Source organism: Anguilla rostrata, chromosome 8 (assembly GCF_018555375.3).
Source record: "Anguilla rostrata isolate EN2019 chromosome 8, ASM1855537v3, whole genome shotgun sequence".
In the NCBI taxonomy this organism is placed as follows: Eukaryota; Metazoa; Chordata; class Actinopteri; order Anguilliformes; family Anguillidae; genus Anguilla; species Anguilla rostrata.
The window spans coordinates 7,098,125-7,119,265 of NC_057940.1; the positions used below are offsets into that span (position 1 = coordinate 7,098,125).

The 21,141-nt window shown below is 48.8% G+C and overlaps 1 protein-coding gene across 1 annotated transcript; it reads right to left on the reverse strand.

The window, feature by feature from the left end:
* Positions 1 to 1,997: 1,997 nt before the first annotated feature.
* On the reverse strand, positions 1,998 to 20,739 carry LOC135260696 (cyclin-dependent kinase 13-like). The gene is made up of 14 exons (XM_064346131.1): positions 18,655 to 20,739; positions 16,492 to 17,121; positions 14,577 to 14,744; positions 13,450 to 13,589; positions 12,760 to 12,930; positions 12,231 to 12,420; positions 10,285 to 10,341; positions 8,663 to 8,764; positions 8,475 to 8,552; positions 8,045 to 8,161; positions 7,536 to 7,667; positions 6,734 to 6,930; positions 5,948 to 6,430; positions 1,998 to 3,553 (listed from the first exon to the last, which is right to left on the reverse strand). The coding sequence occupies exons 1-14, from the start codon at positions 19,782 to 19,784 to the stop codon at positions 2,835 to 2,837; spliced, it is 4,314 nt and encodes a 1,437-aa protein (XP_064202201.1). The 5' UTR covers positions 19,785 to 20,739; the 3' UTR covers positions 1,998 to 2,834.
* Positions 20,740 to 21,141: the final 402 nt, after the last annotated feature.

Sequence of the window (21,141 nt, forward strand, 5' to 3'; positions counted from 1 at the left end):
AATATTACATGTTTTAACCCTTTGGACAACAGTAAAAATGTCTTGCCAATTTTAAAGGAATGGTCTATTTTTGGCAATGTGCAGAACATTGTTTTCAAATGATTTTGTTTTGGTTAGAAACATTTAGTTAAACATTCTCACTTCTCTCAGTGTTCACATTTATCCCCAAATATTTGTCTTAAGTGTTTTCAGAAAAAAAAAAGATTTAAATACTAAATGTTTGAATAAAGATATTAGATGGATGTATTATCACCATCCATGTGATTGGTTGGAGAAATACAAGTAACTGCCAAAATAAAATGCCAATTTCAGTATCCCAATGGATGACACTGCCTGCTCACGATCTAGGTTGATATTTGCAGTTGTCAGATTCAGCTGCTTGTCTGCCTCACATTTGGTCAAACGCACCTTTTTCCAGTTGCCCCCTAGTGGTGGAAGCCGGTATTAACTTGACCACTGTTCCTGATTAAACATCAGCACATTCAGCCACCCTGAGCTCCTGTCAAACACAAACCCAGCTACCACCCCGCTTTCAAGGTCACTGACATCTCTTCAAGCCATGTTATCAAAGTGAGTGGGCTACTGGGCCTGCCCAGCATTTTCATACCCACGCCGAGCATGCTGGGAATGGATGCTAATTGGTTAATTGATTCAGGAACCACACCTGTGTGGAGGCACCTGCTTTCAATATACTTTGTATCCCTCATTTGTTCATGCGCTTCCTTCATTTTGACCGTTGCACACACACACACACAGTGGCCTTCTTTGCCAAATCAGGCAGCCAAAGAGTTATGTTGCCAGTAAGCACTGTAGATAATACACTGCACTGTTGCACTTTCATGATTACATAAGGTTCAAGTAAAAATATTGTCATCCTAATTTTGGACTGGCTCTTATCATAGCCTGCAGTGCCACCTGCTGGTATGCATATTAAGGACACAAATTAGTTGCACTTCCATACCCGTACTTACCATGTCAAGGTGACACTGATGTCAGCACAAGGTTATTGATCAGTTAGGGTTAGGTAAATAGCCTCTGGCCAGTGCTGCTACAATGTTTGAACCAGAGCTTCTTGGGTAATTTGAGTATTTCGGTCCCCTTGGAGGGTGTCAAAGGCATCACAGCACAGTCCTGGATTCGAATCGTGACTGGGGCCTTTCTGTGTGGAGTTAGTTCTCCCCATGTACTGTGGTTTCCTCCCACAGTCCAGAGACATACAGACTAGGTTAACTGGTGAGTCTTAAATTGCCTGTAGGCATGAGTGTGTTAGAATGGTGTGTGTGACCTGTACAGGGTGTATTCCTGCCTCCCACGCAGTGCATGCTGTGATAGGCACCAGCACCCCCATACATGGTTTTGGATGGTTCCCCATACAGAAAGGGAATTGAATGTTACAGTTTCCATGGGTATTTTTATTTATTTTTTACATTTGTATCACTATAATCCAGGGAAAATGAACCTCTCTTTGGTATCCCATGTCCATAAAGGAGAATGTGTAACTGAAGAAATGCTCATATTTCAGATTTCAATGAGGAACGATGTTTTTACACATTTGCACATTTTACAGTTCCATCTCTATTCGGTCAGATTGCTCTTAGAAATCAGAATATCATAACCAAAAAAATTCAAATGTTTCACATTGCAGCCAATCTGTAACCAAAGCAACTGTCTTTGGAAGCCAAGATGACTTCGGCCCCATTTTTAATTGGGCTGTTCTCAGCAGACATTTTGGGCAGTCCTGTAACAGTGAGGAGGACTGCTGTCCAGGTGATTAAATGCCAACAGTGTGTCCAGTAGGCACGCCAGTCCACCAGTCTATCCCTTCCTGGAGGGCTGTAGCTTTCTATGGAGAATTTCTTCTGCTTTACTCAAAGGGATTAAAATGTGCTGCAGGTCTTACACCCAGTTAGTTATGAGTCCTTCCTACATAGCTAAGGAGCACATACTCCCACTGACAGTAGATCAGAACAGCAACAAAATGTGACCAAACCCAAGTCTTCAGTTTGCATTTCTTTAATAAACATTTGCAGGGGAAACAAAAAAATCATTGTACAAAAAGACACTGTTGCCTTTATTTTTAAACTGGGGCTTTTAATTTGTTGATTTGTATATTATTTTATGGCTTTGATTTTACAACAGCCGACCGAGGAAAGCCTACAGCGATATCGTGAACTTTCCCAAAAAAAAAAAAAAAAAGGACACAGGGCAGACTATCGTCTTTAAAACGAGTCAGCGTTTCAAAAGAAGAAAAAAATCATTTCTCCACAGAAGACCGAACTTCCAGTGCCCGCGTTAGACCTCGTCTGGATTTGCGTTAAATGTAGTTGGTCCAAATCTATATTAAACTCTCTGCACAGGTAGCTCGTTTAAAATCTCATACCTAAACAGCCCCCGGCTGCTAATTCAGCAGCGGAGAACCTTTAGCGCTAGTGTGCCCTAAAGCAATTACAAATGATAAAACTACTAAAATACGGGTAAAAACGATTACCTGCTCCTCTAGTAAATGTGCACTCAAAAAAGGTAAAAGTTTAATTTAAAAGACAGCAGTAGAATAGATTAAAAACAATACGAAATGGTAAGAGAGCGAGGGAGCCCTCGCCGAAGTCCCCTCCGTCTGCTGCATTATCTTTCCCGGATACAGGGAAAATTACTTTCACTGAAATTAATTCTTAATTACTACAAACGTAATGTCAGTGTGTGTGTCTCCCCCCGACCCCCCCCCCGTTCCTCCTCCCTCCCTGACCGGGGTTCTGAGGGGGGGGGGGCGTCCGCGTCCAGTACCGGGCGAGCCCCGCCGAATCCTGCCACGAGCCCCGCACCCCCGCCCCCTTGTTTCAGAAGGGGAGGCCCCGCCCCCTGAGTGCCGCTGCGTTCATGTGGGGCATGAAGCCGGGGGGGAAGGGCGGGGCCCCGGGCTGGGAGGGGGAGCCCCAGGCCTGGCCGGGGGGGTGGAGCTGAGGCGGCGGGGCCGGGGGCGGAGCGTCCGGCCGGCCCACGCCGTATCCGTGGAGACCGGCGGGGTGCGGCAGGCCCTCGGGCAGGGGGCTGTGATTGTACTCGAAGCGGTGGTCCTTGTCTCCGCTGAAGAGCCCCAGGCCGCCGTGGGGGAAGGCCTCCTGGTAGCCGGGCGGGCGCGGCTGGGCGGCGGACGAGGAAGAGGAGGAGGAGGAGGACGAGGAGGAGGGAGGGGCGGGCGCGGCGCTGAAGACGTCCCTCAGGGCGTGGGGCGGCAGCCCCGCCAGGTAGCCGGCCGCGAAGCCCTCGCCCGCGTAGCCCGAGGGCGGGAAGGGTGGCGGCGGCAGCGGGGCGAAGCTGGGAGGGGGCGGAGCCTCGGGCTGAGGAGGGGGCGGGGGAGGCAGGTAGTCGGGTTCCGGCGCCCCGCCTCCCTCGCTGTTGTGCAGCTGCAGGGCTTTGGGCCCGCCGCTGGCCTCGGGCGCCAGCCGGTAGTCCAGGTCCTCGCTGGAAGGAGGGGGCTCAGGGGGTTCCGGGGGCCTCTGGTCGGGGGGCAGGATGGACAGCTGGAGCGGGACGGACCCCCCGCTACCCTCAGACACTGCAGAGGGGACAGACACCAGCCCAGAGGGTTAGAGCACTACACACCTGTACAGCTTTACATCACCAGTCACCACTGTACCGTCATAGATGAGAAAAACAACAGAGCTATACACCAGCAAATCACCATTCATCCCTTACCATCATAGATGAGAAAAACAACAGACCTATACACCAATAAATTACCACTCACCCTTTACGCAAGTGATAAACTACATGGATCACGCTCTTTAGTGCTGCTTACCTTCAGATACAACACGCTTGGTCAGTAAATCGTAGTAATTTAAAGTCTTCCTTTTTTGTTACCAACAAAACATTATCAGTTAGAGCAGGCATGTCAAACTCAGTTTGGCTCTGGGGCCGGATCCAGACTTTCTGTTCTCGGGTGGGCCGGATCAGTAAAAGAATGTCAACTCCAAATATTTAGCTTTGTTTTTCAGTACTATGCTTTATCATTCAGCCTACATTTGTAGCCTACCCTACATATTATAATCACGGATGACAAGGGATCTTTTCTAAGCACAACACATTTATTCACCAACAATGGAAAAAAAAAATGATTTCATGTTAGGCGGTGAATGTGTTAACAACTGGTTTATTTTAACAGTTAAGTGAATGCAGTTTTACACCTGAACCAACTCACCACACTAAACAAACTCAAGTGGGAGCTATGAAAAAAATATTTTCGCCTTAATTGTCATACTGCTTTGAAATAAATAAAAAAGAAATACAAAATAAAAGTTATAGCTGTGCATGGGCAATAAGATTAGACTACATCAGATCAAACTACTAGGCTGGGCCTACTGAAGCTGAGAATATACTGCACAATATTAATTGTCTTTAATATGAAACCAGATTAATCTTATTTTTAATGATCTGTATTCATGAGTGCAAACAAATTTCGTGTCATCACACTTTTTTCTCTCTTACTGCACTCCTGCAGTCTACTTGCTGCTGCTGGCTCCTGAAACTTGGGATCTTTTTGCCTTCACAAGTGTATCGATATTAGGTGTCAAATCCTGAGTAGCAGCACATTTAACAATGTCATTCAAGTGTTTATTTGTTAACCTTGAGCGCTGCTTTGTTTTATTATTGTTCATTACGGAGAACACCTGTTCACAAAGATAAGTAGTCCCAAACATGGATAGAACCTTTGCAGCCATGGCTGTTATTTTGGGGTAACCTGGCACGAGATATTGATAAAACGTATCCAATCCCACGGACCCAAATTTATCCTTCATAGCGGAATCGCACTGCAAGTCAATAAGCTCGAGTTGAATGTCAGCTGGCATATCAGAAGGCTTCACTGTAAATGGCGAGCGAAAAAAGCCAAATTTGTTCTCAAGTTCACTGAATACCTGAAACCTCTGCTCAAACTCTCGCAGCAAATCTGTTATGTTGTCTTTATATTTTTCCAAATCATTATCGGGACGGTCTGGTGCCTCGGACGCACAGCTGTGAGACAAGAGAAATGCGCGGTGTCACCGTTGGATAGCTGCGTCTCCCACAGTGACAGTTTCATCTTGAACGCACTTATGCTGTCGTAATATTGAGTGACAACTCTGTTACGGCCCTGCAATGTAGTGTTAAGTGTATTCAAGTGTTGTGTAATATCAACCATAAACGCAAGATCCTGCACCCATTCCTTGCATTTAAGTTCCTTTACTGGGCGTCCCTTCTTCTCCATGAACTGTCTAATTTCCCCTCGTAGCTCAAAGAAGCACTCCGTGTCCACTTTTCTTTTTTTTGACAGTGCCATTTTGGGAAGGGTGTGTTGACCGATAACTTGTTTAGTAGTGGTGAATTGTGAAGCAAGATTGCCGGTTTATTTTTAGTACTAACTCGTGTCAATGCCGCATGCTGGACGTGAGCTCTTTTACACATTTACTGCCCTCCCGCGGCCGGAGGGAGCATTTGGTTTGTATTTATTTTAAAAAATCATAACTTTTGATAGAAATAAGCTAGAGACTCGCTTCTTTTTTTGACATACTCAGAAATTTATGCCGGGCCGGATTAAATCATCCAACGGGCCGGGTCCGGCCCGCGGGCCGTATGTTTGACATGCCTGAGTTAGAGGAAGGCATACTCAACGGAGATGCAATGCAGTTGGATCACAACCTGCCGTAATTCTACACATTGTTCAGCCTGTTGGAATTAAGTTCATTTGGCATGCAGGTGGTCACGATCAATCAGACAGACAGTTCAGCAGATCGTATCCTTAATCCTCTGAAAAGCAGGTTTCTAAGTCAGTGTTCTAGAACTCATTACATTACCAGCAGTGATTGTGACATCAGGATTAGAATGTTGAATGTTCAGTTATAAACATTCTAATCTCATAATTGTGACCTCATGCCTGAAAGGGTTAATAACTGGAGAGCTGTATTCCTGTGCTTACCTGGGGAGGCAGGTGGAGGTGTGCTGGGCTCAGGGGGTTGCTGCTGCGCCTCTGCGGGTGGCTCCTGCCCCCCTGTCCCGCTCGGAGGGGCGGCGGCGGGGGCCTCTGCCAGCTCGGGCGGCCCGACGGGGGTCTTCATCTGGGACTGCTGCACCTTGAGCAGCTGGGCGATGAGCACGGTCATGGCGCTCTGCACGGCCACCGAGGCCGCCTCCCCCTCCAGCCGGGCCTGGGGGGGCGGGGGCGGGGTGCGGGGAGCCGGGGGCTCCGGGGGCGGGGCGGCCGGCTCGGGGGGCCGCTCGGCGTCGGGCAGGACCCCCGCGGGCAGCGTGACCTGGGTGAGCTGCTGCAGGGTCTCGGGGTTCACCTTGATGTTCATGGCCTGGGCGAACTGCGCCATGCTCACCGACGTCTTGGACTGCAGCAGGTTCACCATCACAGCCAGCTGGTCTGGGGTCAGCTGAGAGCCGGGGGCCTTCGAGTCTACAGACAAACGAACGGGAGAAGTTAACACAGCAGCACTTCAACCAGGTAAGTAAAAACCTCTACCTGTCCCTTTATGAAAGTAAAATGGCATTTGTCAAAGAAATGCTATGGATATTTGGATAATGGATATTTTATCATATTTGCGAGGTAAAAATCCTGCATAGTATGCCTTTAAGCTCAATGCAAAAATAAACTCAAAGCATCAGTCTTAAATCCTGTCATCTAAGAGTGAATGGGAGACTAAGTGCTCTATGATTGGGGCTTGGAGGACGGGTGGAGCCAATTGGGCGGCGCACTGACCCAGCGGTCCCGAGGCGGAGCCGCCCGGCGGTTTGGGCGGGCCGGGGGCGGGGCAGCCCTGGGGGGTGTTGCTGCGGCTGTCGTCCAGCCCCAGGTCCTTGCGGGGGGCCTTGGGGGCGGTCATCTCCTCGGGCAGCTGCTTCTGCCGCCGCCTCTTCTTGCTCCACAGCTCGTGGCAGTCCTGCCACAGGGGGAGGCTGGGGGGATGTGGAGGGGGGGCAGAGAGACAGGCCGTCACGCTCAGAGCCCGCCACCAGGGGGCTCGTAACCAAAGCGTTGCAGGTTTGATTCCAATGTACTTAACCTGAATTGCTTCACACAGTATACATATATAGCTGTAAAATGGATACTATGTTAAAATAAGAATGCTGTCCAAGTTTGTCAGGATAAGAGCGTCTGCTAATTGCCAGAAATGTAATGTTGGTGGTGAAACCAGCCTTCCACAATGGGACACCTCTTATGCTATGGACTTCAGAGACTGCACCATGATTTCCCTGATACACTTTACCTATTGTGTTGCTTTTTGGATTGGCTTTTGCGATAAGACAGCACAGTAAGCTTGCTGGATAGCCCAGTAAGCTAGCTGGAGTGCCTGGGAGTGACCCAGATAGCCCAGAGCTAGCTAGCTAGCTAGCCAGTCAGCTAGGCACTCAGGTCAGTTCGCTAGCTGAATACACCTTCCTACATGGGGGTGTTCAGAGGGGTACGGAAACGCTGGAGACTGAACTGATGACACCTACAGGTGTGAGCAGCGTGGCGATGCCCTGTGGCAGGTGGGGGAGTGGGGGTGGGGTAAACCTACTCTGGAGTGGGCATCTTGGCGGGGTCCACGTCCCTGAGGAAGTCGCTGTTCAGGGCCTGCTCTGCCATGCAGCGCTTGCTGGGGTCCAGGGCCAGCATGTGGTCAAACAGGTCCAGGGCGGTGGGGGGGACACTGGTGAGGGGTAGGGGGAGACATGATCAAAACAACGTGCTAAAACAATCACAGCACCCTCAAAAACGTGTAATACTACTTTATAGTTCTTTTATCATTTGTGGCCATTTTCCAGTATTTATTAAAATAGTTCTACCATACTTCTATTCCTTCTTCTCTTACATATATTTTTTGTATCCTTTACCTTTTTTTACCATTGTTTAACTGCTATAACACTACTAGTGAATTGTTCTGTAGTGTACTCTTATGCGTTTAACTGTCCTGGATTGTAACGGCTCACAGTGTATAAAAAAATGGCTAAAGTGGCCACTCCAGAGCGAGTAAACAGTCGTGAGGACGCTGAAACAGGAAGTGAGGCGGTCCGTGCGAGCGCGTACAAGGCAAACTCCTCCCTCAGGCGGCGGCGGTACTGCTTCTTTGGTTTCATGGTGTTGAAGAAGGGCAGCTTGATCACGTCCGGCCACACCGCGGGGCAGGGGCTGCCACAGATACGGCTGCAGGGGGACGGAGGGGGGGCGAGGGGGGGTAGGGGGGGGTAGAGGGGGGTAGAGGGGGGCAGAGGGGGGCGTGAGGACCGGTTAAACATGATGCAGCGTACTAATATCAGCACACTGCACATACAGATCAGCGCTACATTATAACAGGTCCGGTTTAAATACACTGCAGGGAAGCTGTTGGCTTTGGTGTTGATCACCATGCAAATGGCCATTAAAAAAATGTGGTGAAAACAGCAAATGTAGAGTGTGATGAACAGGCAGGCAGTGTACCTTCCACCATCCACACGTTTCAACAGCTCAAAGCCCTCACCTGATGAGCTCCAGCTGGGCTAGCTCCTGATTGGCCTGAAAGATGGGCTTCTTGGTGAACAGCTCTCCCAGGATGCACCTGTGTGGGCGGGGAGAGGCGATGTGAGTGACCGGTATAAACCTGTAGAGGTAGAGGTAGAGGTGGAGGTGGGGGGGGGGGGGGTAGGACCCCCACGCGGAGGTGCTCACCCGCAGCTCCACACGTCGATGGCGGGCGTGTACCTCTCCTCCCCCAGGAGCAGCTCCGGGGGCCGGTACCACAGCGTGATCACCTTGTTGGTGTACGGCCGACTGCAGGGAAGGGAACCAATCAGAGAGTCAGGTGAGGAGAGCGAGGCGGCGGCGGCGGCGGCGGCCTCGGGGGTGGACGAGCGAGAGAGGAGCGCACAGCGCTCAGGCGGGAGAGAGGAGAGGAGAGGAGGAGGAGGAGGAGGAACACAAGCGCCTCCCGCAGGCGAAACTAAATCAGCTGGACTCAGAAAGCTTCCGCTGCTGCTCACCTAGCCTATACGTCACTGCTGACAGACAGACGGACAGGCGAGTGGACAGACAGACAGACAGACCTACAGAGACCTTGTACAGTGTGAGTAACGTGTCATTTTCTGGGTCAGGCCAGCCGTGCTGCGTGCGCTGAGACAGGGCTGGGAGGCGATTCATGAGGTCACGGTGAACCCGAGCCCGGCTTCTGGGACAGAAAGGCTTTCTGGCTACGGGACGAGATGCTGGACCTCTGCCAGACACACCGGTCCATTTACGATCCGGCACCGAGCCGTCCAAATTCAGCAGACGTGCCCCGGGCCTGAACTGCTCACAACATATCTTCTCATTAAAGAAACGTCTCTACTCGTTATTTTACATTACGTCGCTTGGCAGACACTCCGGTACAGGACGACCCATGCAGATTACACATTTTCATACGATGCGCACAGCCAGATATTTACTGAAGCAATGGGGTTAGTACCTTATTCAAAAGCGCAATGGAAGCACTTCAGCTGGGAATAAAACCAGTCACCTTTGGATCACACAACCACTGAGTTACAAGCCTGGTGTGCCAACCATTATACTTCACTTCTGTATTTAAGCAAATGGCCAGAAAATTCAAAGTAATGTCCAGAAGGTTTTTGAATCATTTTCTTTGTGAAAAGTGCCAGAAACAGATTTCAAAATGAACCCGATCTAAATATCACCACTGTGGTGGTAGTTAATATTAATACCTACATGTAGGATTTGTTTTTTTAAAGGTTCCATTCTCCAGTATCTCCCCAAAGTCATTTACAAAAATGAGTTCTTGTTTCCAGTCTATAAACCACACATGAAATATTAATGCTTGAATTAAAGTGAAAGTGCTAAACGGATGCAAAATTACAGCTGGAAGTTGTGCTGGATAAGAGTTTGTTCCCCTTGAGAATCTGGCGCACACATCAAAACAACCAGCCTTATTATAAAAATATCTGAACCTCCAGCATCTCCCAAGTGTGGAATTAAATGGTAAATGGTAAATGGACTGCATTTATATAGCGCTTTTATCCAAAGCGCTTTACAATTGATGCCTCTCATTCGCCAGAGCAGTTAGGTTAGGTGTCTTGCTCAAGGACACTTTGACACGCCCAGGGCGGGGTTTGAACCGGCAACCCTCCGACTGCCAGACAATCGGTCTTACCTCCTGAGCTATGTCGCCCCTTACACTATCACTATCCATTACACTATCCATTTCAGCCCTGCTAATTTCAGCCCTTCACTTAGCATGAATGTTAACACAGGGGAAAAAATGCATAGACAAGGACACACGCAATGGCGTACACACAGCCTACCTCTCCTCTGAACTGTAGAGTCTCGCCAAGCCGAAATCTGCGAGCTTAATCTGCCCCCTGGTGGAGAGAAAGGAAAAAACGATCTAGGTCAAAGAGGACAGAGCAAAACAGTCAGGGGTGTGTTCTGCCATCACATTTCATTCATTTTGCATGTCTGTCTTTATCCATACAGCCTTGCAATGCAAGAGAGCATAGGCACATTCAACTGAGAACCACAGTTTGATGATAACATCCTGGGGCCAGTGATGACCTTCATCATTTGAATAAAAACACATGATAGGAGTGTTAGGGGGTGGGGCCGAGGGTGGGAGGGGATCCAGGATGATAAGGTGGATCCACCAGTCAGTGTCAGAATACAGGCAGTGATTCTGACGTCCTGACCCCGGTAGTTCTGTAATACCACCTTAAGAAAAGCGGTAAATTTCACACCATTCACACTGAGGCCCGGCCCTCCCTGGCACAGCGCGGGTCACACTGTGACCCATACGCGGGCATCTTCTGCACAGGGCTATTTACAGCTATCCGCTTAACTTTACTCTGGTCAGCGACGTACGAGCTGTACACAGCACAGAGCTTACCACGACAACGATACAGGACCGTGAGAATCCCAGCATCTGTTTTTTGGTTTATTGAAAAAAAGAACGCCGTTGCAAAAAAAAAAAAAAAATCACAAATCTGCAGAACGTCAAAAGAAATTGTAAAAACGAGACAGATGGGGAAGTGCACGCGGTTCTCTGTCAGCGAAGAGGATGAAGACGTTCTAAACCTCCAGGTTGAACGGTGAGAGGAGGATGCACAGACGGAGGTGATCTGGGTCTGGGGCCAGACAGCTGCGCGTGCAGAGCGGAGAGCGGACCAGGCCTGCGGCTGCAGTCAGACAGGAGTGGAGAGGTCACCCAGCGAAGCCAGAAGATTTTAAATCCGTCTCCGAGCGCTCGTTCAGCGACGGGATGGGGGGGGGGGGGATGATGGGGAAGCCGTAAATCATCCCACCCCAGCGTGACTCCGCCCGCTCTTTCCCCCCCCCCGAGCGCCTGGTTCGCTCAGCGGACTCCGGCTGACGCCTGATTTACGCCCGCGCTGCGCGCCGCGGTCCGTCCCACGCCGGTTTCCACCTGGACGGCCGGCTCGGCCTGTCCCTCCCCCACCCCCTCCCCCAGACGCCTCTTTGGACCGTCAGAGCTCTCCTTCTGGCTCCAGCTCGGCTTTTTGTGTTTTTTTTTTTTTTTTTTTGCCGGACGGTTTCCTGCATTGGCTTCCGGAACACGCGTTTGAAATAAGGGCGTAAAAAAATACGGGCCGGATGATTGGACGGTAACGCGGGTCTGCCGAACACGCCAGAACGCGCGCTCTCCAGCGCTCGCTGTGTCAACGACTCCCATCCCGGGGGTCGGTTCCTTTACCACGTCCAAGAAAACGGAAAAAGGAAAAAATTCTTTCCATCGTAAGCGTCAGTCGGTGAAGCGCTTTCCACTGAGCGGTGCGGGTCAGTGTCCGGGGGTGGTGCCAGAGCGGTCAGTGTGACCCGGTCGTTTGCACACGACTCCTCAGGAGACAGGCGCAGGTGCTGGCTGTAGCCTGAACTCTGAACTCAGCTACGAAAAAAACCACCGTTTCCCATTACAGCAGAAGCAAACGCACTACTCAGAGCTATTCAAAATCCACATGCATATACGTGCATTCCACAACTACAACAGAACTCCGCACAGCAAGGACACTGCCTGTGCTTCCCATGATCCTCTGAACCACTTCTTTTTTTTTTTTTTTTCAAACTTCAAAGTCAGCGTTCTAGAACTCCACTGCTTTCAGTATTACAAGTAGTGATTGTGACATCAGCATTAGAATGTTCAGTTAAGAACATTCTAATCACATACTTGTGACCTCACACAACGGGTCAGCTGTCCTGACATTCCCACACTCCCCCCCACCTCCCCCCCAAGCCTCACTTGTTATTGAGCAGGATGTTGGAGCACTTGATGTCGCGGTGCAGGAAGTTCTTCTTGTGGCAGTAGTCCAGGCCCTCCAGCAGCTGCCGCATGAAGGACTTGATGTGGCTCTCGTTGAAGTGGACCAGGCCCGACTCTAGCAAGCCCATCAGGTCGTGGTCCATGTACTCGAAGACCAGGTAGAAAGCTCCTGTGGAGAGACGGACGTTCGCGTTCAACCGAAACTCAAACAAGTAAAGAGCAAGTTGTGCCCAAAGTGCACCAGAGTTATGCAGTGCACGTCTATAACTGAGTAGTCCGTGTCTATGATGGAAACTACAGAGTGAATTTCACAGAACTGTAAATCAGCTGAATTCAATTAAAGTGTTCCTCAGTACTGTTGATGGAAAAGCAGTTGTATAATATACACATGTATATACACAGGGTGCATGTTTTTTCTTAATGATCGACCCATTTTATCAGCTTGCCACTCAGTGGCTACAACACGAAGACGGAGCGGGCTGATGGAGTGGTCGCTCGGCGACGGTACCCTTGTCGTTCTTGAAGTCGAGGGCGTCCTCCTTGTCGGTGACTATCTCCTTCATGTTGATGATGCTCTTGTGGTTGAGCTGCCGCAGGATCTTGATTTCGCGGATGGCGGTGATAGGGAAGCCCTCCTTCTCGTTGTCCAGCCGCACCTTCTTCAGCGCCACCATTTCGGCTGCGGGGGTGGGGGGGGGGTTCACAAGGGACACGTTTTTAGCATCCGGCGTCCTGGACAGCACTCAAAACTTCAGAGCTGCAGGCTTTTTATTTCTGGGCCCAATTAGCAAAGTGCTACAGATGCTTCACTGCTAAGCGCTTCTGTATTATCATACTGAATATGTAGCATTCAGGGCTAAGGCTTCAGAGCGCAGAGGGTAAAACGCAGAGGCGAATCTTATGAACAGCCAAGGCGGGTGACTGCCTGGGGCCCCGAGCACTGGGGATGCCCCCACCCCGAGGGCCGGGTTTTAGGAATTTAAGGTGGCATGACGACAATGCAGGTTGGGCAGAAGGGACCCATGGGATTTTCCTGCCTATCCCCCCCCACCCCCCACCCCCAGTCTCTAAAATCGTCTCAGGTCAAAATATGCCAAAAGTGTCCCCGTTCGATAAGATGCTCATATGAAGTTATTTTCTCGCACGCCTGTTTCAATGGATTTCAGCATGAAGAGGACAAAGCAGAGCAGGTTCTCACCGGTGTCCTTGTCTTTAGCCTTGTACACCTGTCCGTAGGTACCCTCCCCGGTGATGCCGATGATCTCAAACTTGTCCACGCAGCGCTTCCCCCAGTCGATTTCCGTCTCCTTGATTTCACCAAACCGGGGGCCACAGATTCTGCAGTGGGAAGAAAAAAACCGCTCTTTAATGTCACTAAACTGGCGGTGGGAAAACAGGAAGTCGCAAGGAGTCGGTTGGGTTCAGTCTGCGGAAGCCTGGAAGTGTTTGGTCTTCAGACTGGTGATAAAGTGACGAAGTGAATCTTAGCAGGACGAGCGCTGCATTAGTTTGGTTACAAAGTCACAAACTTCCTGTGAGGCCAGGCAAGACAAAATGCTGAATGCCCTAAAAAAATGAAAAATGCACACCTTCTCGATTTGAAATTTGTCTATGTACATGGGGGAATTCACACAACGAACATACATATTTTGCACTAAAAAGTGCATTGAAACAGCATAGCCATGGAAAGAGGGGAACCTCTTTTTGCCACCACAGCAGGACAGAAGTACTACACTGGCCTCAAACAGTCTAATACAGAAACAAAACTGATAGAAGTCAGAAAATGACTTCCACCTCATAGGGACAAAGACTGAATATTTCAACCAGTGGATGGAACGGCATGAGAGGAGATTAAGAAAATTTGTTTTTATTAAGAATTATCCGTTTTTTTTTTAAAGTACATAGAAAGGAGCCTTTCCCAGAGTAACTGGTGTCATCTCATTATCATGTTTCTGGCTGTAGCGTATAGCCTAATAAAAAATGCAGATGAAGGGCCTTGCGTGGTGTATGGGGCCAGTGATCTGGAATTTAAACCTGCAACACTAGTTCCAAGTCAGATTCACTTCCTGAACCACACTGTCACAGCTACGATGTAAGAGTATGAAGCAGGGCTGCCCAGCCCTGTTCTGGGAAATCTAAGGTTTTAACTCCAACCATAACAAAGCGCACCTCATTCAACAGCTAGAGATCTCATCCAGCTGCTAATGAGGAGAATCGGGGGGGTGCCAGGTTAGGGTTCAGAGGAAAAACACTGGTGAAATGAAAAACGGAAGCGCAGGCGTAAAGACACGACAGAAGGAAGACGGTACAGGAGACGGCCATTACTTGGGCCTGCGGCGGGTCGAGGACTTCTTGTCTTCGGGGGGGCTCTGGGGGGAGCCGGGGTCGCCTCCGAGCAGCTCCGGGGGCAGGGGGAGGTCGCTGAGGAGGGGCCGGGGGGGCTTGTGCTCCGACTTCTTCTTGCCCGAGCGTGGGGGCAGGCAATCCTTCAAACTGCAGCCCAGCCAGAGACGAAGGGGGAGAAGATAAAAATGAGCTACACTGCATCACATGCGTTTAGCAGACCTATGCAACGCTATACACAGCATTTACACCGCATCCATTTATACAGCTAGATATATACTGAAGCAATGCGGGTTAAGTACCTTGCTCAAGGGTACAATGCCAGTGTCCCACATGGGAATCGAACCTGTGACCTACACGGGCTACACCGGCTGCTTCCGGAGAATATGAGAGTAGCACACAGAGGTGTCGGGGCTCAGCACTTCATCCAAAATCATCGGATCTATTTTCTTAACATTTTCTAATCTTAAGCTGAAATGTTACGATTTCATGTGTACTTTGTGAATATTCATGAAGGGACATCATGTAACCAAGGGCAACCAACCCACTGGCGATGCACGCCCCCTTCGGCTGTAATGCTGAACTGGACGGAAGAAAAGAGCTGAGCGTCTACTAAGATTCTGCATATGACAGAGGTGTGTATCTCCTATTCAGAATTTACCATCAAGGGTTTCACATACGAATGATGACAGTAGCTGGCTCTATTAATACACTTCTGTGAGAACTAGCCCATTACCCAACGAACACACTGCAGTGCTGTTGCAACACCATGCCCAAGCAAGTGCACCTGTCTATATACAAAATACCTTCCATTCCCCCTGAATGCAAGCCAGAAATATATCAGTAGTATGTAAACAAGTGCGACGTTTCCGTTATTTTAAGAGCTTTCAAGGGTACACGACAGGCAAATTTTAGCAGCTGAAAAACAGGAATTTCAAACCAACAGCTTTCAAAACCTTCAGGGTGGTGACACTATATTACATCTATATTTTATCTTTATATTTTATCTTCGTTTTATTTATTTTTTTAACCTCATAGGGCTTTTGTGAAAAAATATTGTTTATATTCAGGGTAGGATTTTATGTTTTAAGTACGCAAATAAAAGGCTAAAAAGACTAAAGCAGATGTGTTACTCAATGTGTAACCTGGCCTACTATAACATGCTGTTCCTTCACAGAAACAGCTCTAATTTGACCATTTCCTCACCCGTCCCCTCCCTCCCCTCCCCCTCCCCCTCCCCCCTTACCCCACCAAGAATCACCGTCCCCCCTGCTGGACACTGTGCTCTGTTCGTCACCTTCACAAACAACCTGACACAGAAGTGCTTCAGCACGGAGCTGTCATGTCAACAGGCAGGGCCTGAGAACAACCTCACATACACACCGCATGAGTCATTCGCTGCAGCCATTGAGCAACTGTCCAGCAGTGCTCCACTGTCCTTTCTCTTCACCTGGCACCTCTCAATTCTGACACTTTAGCCAGTTTTAAAAAGATGCGGCTGTCATAACACAAATTATAACAGTTTTTCAAGCAGCTAAAAAGTTCATTGTTTTCATACTGTAAGATTTGTTTTCTGTTTTTTATTTTTTTTTATGACCTTATCCATTTTCTTACTGTACAGTTACGGCCTGATTTACAAAGACCAGTTACCGCATGCGAAACCTTTTAGCACACGCAAAAACTAATAACACAACGAACGATTGGAGCAAAAACCAATATGACCAATCACTGGTCATGTTATTGGTTTTGCGTGCGCTAAAAGGTTTCACATGCCTCTCAGTAAATCAGGCCCTTAATACAGAATCACATATTAAAGTCCTTGCTTGGGGGTATGTAGTTAAATTAAAACAGAGTGCAATAGTGAGCTCTGTCCCCCCGTCTCTCCGGGGCAGCTCACCTTTCCACCGTGTCCAGGCGCTCCAGGAGGGTGGGGGGCAGGGGCAGGGCGGCCAGCGTGGACGCGGGGGGGGCGTTCACCCGCTCCTTGTCTTTACCGCCATGCCCTGCGGCGGGGGGCTTCTTCTTTTCCCGGGGGGTGGGGGTGGGGGTGGGCGCGGGTGGGTCTTCTTTCGCCCTGCTTTCCTTACTGGTTTGGGGGGGCGCCGCCTGGCGTTTCGGGGGTGCGTCCTCCGGGGACTGCGACGGCGGGGTCCGGGGGCCCTTCTCCGGGGGTGGCGAGGGGGGCCGGGTCTTCTTGGTGCCAGTGCCAGGACCAGGTCCAGGACCGTGGCCCGGGGCGGAGGTGGAGACGGAGGCGGGGCCGGGGCTGGGCTGGGGGGCGGCACCGGCGGATACGTGGGCGGGGCCCTTGGTGGGCGCGGGGGCGTCGCCGGAGCCCCGGGCGCGGGCGGCGGCCTTGGCCTTCTTCTGCTTGCTGAGCTCGGCGGCCAGGCTGCTCTTGAAGGTGAGGGTGCTGGGCGACAGGCTGGACGGGCGGCTGCCGGACCGCGAGCGGCGGTGCCGGCTGCGGGACCGCGAGCGCCGGGCCGACGGGTACGGGCTCCGGCTCCGGGACCGCCCGGCTCGCCTGCGGGAGACACGAGAGGCCGTTCGCCAGCAGGCCACCGACACGCCGAAACCACACGCCGACCAGACCACACACACCGTCTGTTCAGCCAACGCAACATGGATACTGTCACACTGATCAGACCGTAACGCACTCTAATGCGTTTTCAAACCAGCACAGACAAAAACAGCCAATAATATTAAAATGGAGCCACCGCTAAAGCATTGCCCGTGGACCTTCGCACCTCATCCTGAAGACGCCATCAGACAAAATATGCAATGTTTACAATCAATAAAAAGCTAAAGTTGCAATTTAGATACAGGAGGCATGAAAGTGAACTAGCAGCATTTTATCTAAACACATAACACTTTGTTAGCTATTATGAAAAAGAAATAAGCAAGTGAAAAGCTTTGAGTTATTCACATTTTATTCAAACTTTATGGGTTCAGCTAACACCCATTCTGCATACACTCAAAAAGGATGAGTTAATATCCAACACACTTGCTGTGTTACTTGCGTGTTACTTTCAACAGATTTTGTGTCCAAGTTGTTACTTTTGCGTTACAAGAATACCATTTAGGCGTTAAAGGTAAAATTATTCAGTTATATATTCAATTATACTGAAACTAACACAAAATAAGCGGTCCTTAACTAGACGTGGAGGTGTTAAATGACACCTTATGTGTTGTTTTTAACATCCGTTTTGAGAGTGTAGGTTTACAAAAAAAGTTAAATCATATCTGCGCAGTAGCACGGGTCAGTGCGAGTTCATACCAGCAACAGGACACGAGTGTAATAGTCAAAGCAAACAAAACAGAGCAATTAAATGCCGGAATATTTCCACTGATCAGCAGTAGGCAGAGTCAGGAACTAATCCTTAAAACTGAACTTCCTGTTTCCATCAAAAGGAGCCCGATTAAAAGAGAGCATACCCACACCAGATCAGATCATTAAGTTCAATACACAATGCACATTATTAACACTGCCTCGGGGTAACATTAATGCCAGAGACAAACCCTTTCAAATTTCCATTAAGGTGCATAACGCTGGTGTCATCCTGCTAAAATAATGCTTTAGCCTATATCTGCTTTCCAAACTGAAAGAAAATTCATTACGATCAGGCATTATTTTAGTTACATAACTGTTCACCGCGACAGTTACCTAAATGCTTGTGGACTGACTGCAGGCCCACGTTGTATATACTGCAGGTGAAATTATTTGCCAAACACAAAAAGTAACACGTTTTTAACAGCGCCTCGACAAAAACCAACCCCCGCAACTACACCTTCCATTTTATCGGCAACAATCATTGGAAAATAAGTAACATCTCCCTCTAGTTAGTTTGTTGATTAAGAAACGTAGTTGAAACAGAAAATGCCTTAGTCAGTGATCTCAGACAAAAGACAAATATAAAACACAAACCATCACTCACTTTCAGAAATGTATTCCTCAACTGTCAAAATAAATATACTACACATTCGCTCACCAGCACCTGTTAGAATCTGTATTACTTGACCGTGGATGAAAGGACATCAGACTAGGACAGCACGTTACCTGAGGTCGGGGCTTGGGCTGAATGACTTTCGGTAGGGGCTTCTTGAACGTCGTCGATTACTGTAAGGGCTAGATGCAATTTCACCTTGTTCGTATGGGCTATTTCTGTTGTAACTCGGAGATCTCCGTCTACTGTACGGACTCGTGGGAGACCTTTGCCGCTTGTTACTGGAGTATGTGCCAGGTGACTTGGAGTTGTAGGAACCGTAAAACTCTACGTCCCGACCATAGTAATTTGGACTGGGGGAGCGCCTCTTGTTCCCGTAGCTAGGGCTTCTTCTGGATATGAACTGATTGTAACCGGCGCCCGGCGACTGGTAACCATAGCCCTGCGAGTAAGACGCCCCATATGGACTTTCTTCTTTAAACATTGGACTTCTTTTGTAGGCCTTGGGCTCCTCGCGGTCATCCCGGTACGCCTTTGGGGTGTCTCTGTACGCAGATGGGGGTTCCTTTTCCGGCCTTGTTCTACTTTTAGCCTGCTTCGATTCCTTTTTGTCCAACGCCATCAGTGGTGGCGGAGCTTTGTTCTTGCCATTGCTGTCGTTCCTGCCGCCCTCCCTGCTGTGTTTGTTGCTGCTAGTGCCGCTCCGAGCCTTGAAGGAAGGATCTCGCTCTCGGCTCCGGTGGTCATTTCTTTTGTCCTCCCTCTCGACTCTACTCCTTTCGTTCGAACGGCTCTGTCCATCTTTCCTGGGATGCGAAGTATGTCGCTCTTTTCTGGACCTCCTGGCCGGCGACGCGGTTGGACAGGTCCCACCCAGGAACTCCACTTCGTTCAAACGCTGCAATAAAAACCTCTGACTATGGGGATCGGGTTTAGGAGAGGGACTCCCGGAGAAGCCCTCCGATTGGGAGCTGATGTCGTCGTACTCCACCAAAGTCCTGAGTTCACCGTCCCTCTCAAACACACTCCTCCGTTCACTGTTCGGTTCATCTATTTGCGGCTGGTGTCTGTCCCTGGCATGTCTGTGTTTCTTCCGGCTTGAGGACGACGATTGCCTCTTTTCCCGGTGTTTCTCGCCCTGAGATGGTGTACTACTAGGTACTCTACTTCGTCTGTCTCGGGGATTTCTGTGCTCAGAGGGGCTCCGTCCCCGACCCTCTTGCGCCGCCTCCGAGCTCGGCATTTATCGATGAGCTGGATCCACTGTTTGTTTTTGGTTAGCTAGCAGGCTAGCTAGCTAACGTTATATCCTTTGTTTATTGTAAATCCCCTGGTATACAAAGCGACGCAACACCATTTAAAACAAATTATTTTACAAGCACGGCGAATTTCATGTTCATTAAGGTTAGAATTCAGCCATCTCAGGTACCCAGCTAGCTACAGGAAAATAAATTACGTGACGAAATGAAAATCAGCTAACTGAAGTCATTAGCCAGCCAACAGGCTAGCTAGCAGGCTAGCTACAATCCTGCCCATGCATTGCAGAAGATAATTGGAAATCCACGGTTTTGAAAGTAATTACATCTTGCGATCCAGTCGCTCACGCTGTTTTGATTTTCTGAAGTAGAATATTCTTCAATAAATTTGACAAATGAAAGCTTATCCAAGAAAGATTACACGAAATCCCATGTCTCAGTTCATAAACTTCTTGATGTCTGCCACCATACCACTTCGGTAATACGGAAGTGCAAGATAGCCAAATGTATTGTAGCTTTCGACTCCAGCAGATTCAATAAAATGTGGAGTTATTTGAAAATACCAACCTTTGTTTAGATTCAGTCTTACAAAATATGTTAATGAAAATTGATTATAGCCAATGGGTTTGCACTCTATATTATTTTATATTATTTCATAAACCCGTAGTAAATTATGTGGGGGTGTCGAAAACATATACTGCCGTTACCAAGTTAGCTATCTGGAGTCCTTGTGGTTTCAAAATGAACTCTGTCAATCTCTACGTCATTTGCAATACAGTGTTAGCTAGTCAAGATCGCTTGCCGACTAGTGAAGTCAGCGGTAGGATAAATTCTTGTCAAAAAATGTCTTATCGTTTTTTAAGAGGGGGGGTTTAGACATATTTGTGACACGGTGAATTAACCCCAGATTTAACATTACACCTCGCGTAGCCTCCTTGTGAAGTCAGGATACATGAATGGCCTTATTTCTCTTACTAGAACATCCGGTTACAGTGAAGGTAAGAAAATATATCAGAGTAAGGAATTTATATAGTTTCGGTTGGTCCGTTCTGTCTATACGCACTTTCCTCCAAAATGGATCAAAATAAAAATCAGTTATTGTGGTTTTTTTTAAATTTTTTAATTTTTTTTTAGCGGACAGCTGCTTTCACTTTGAGAGGATTGTGTGGTGAGGATCACGATTGAAATGACTTGTTCAGCGTGGTGCACGCACCCATTCATTAGCACCTTGAAGTTGTTGAGAGCAGACCTAGGGGATTAAAGTTGGGCTGCTGCGGGGGAAAAAAATAAAAAATAAAACTGAGGGTAGGTGACATTGGTAAAATAATGAATGCCTTATTGACA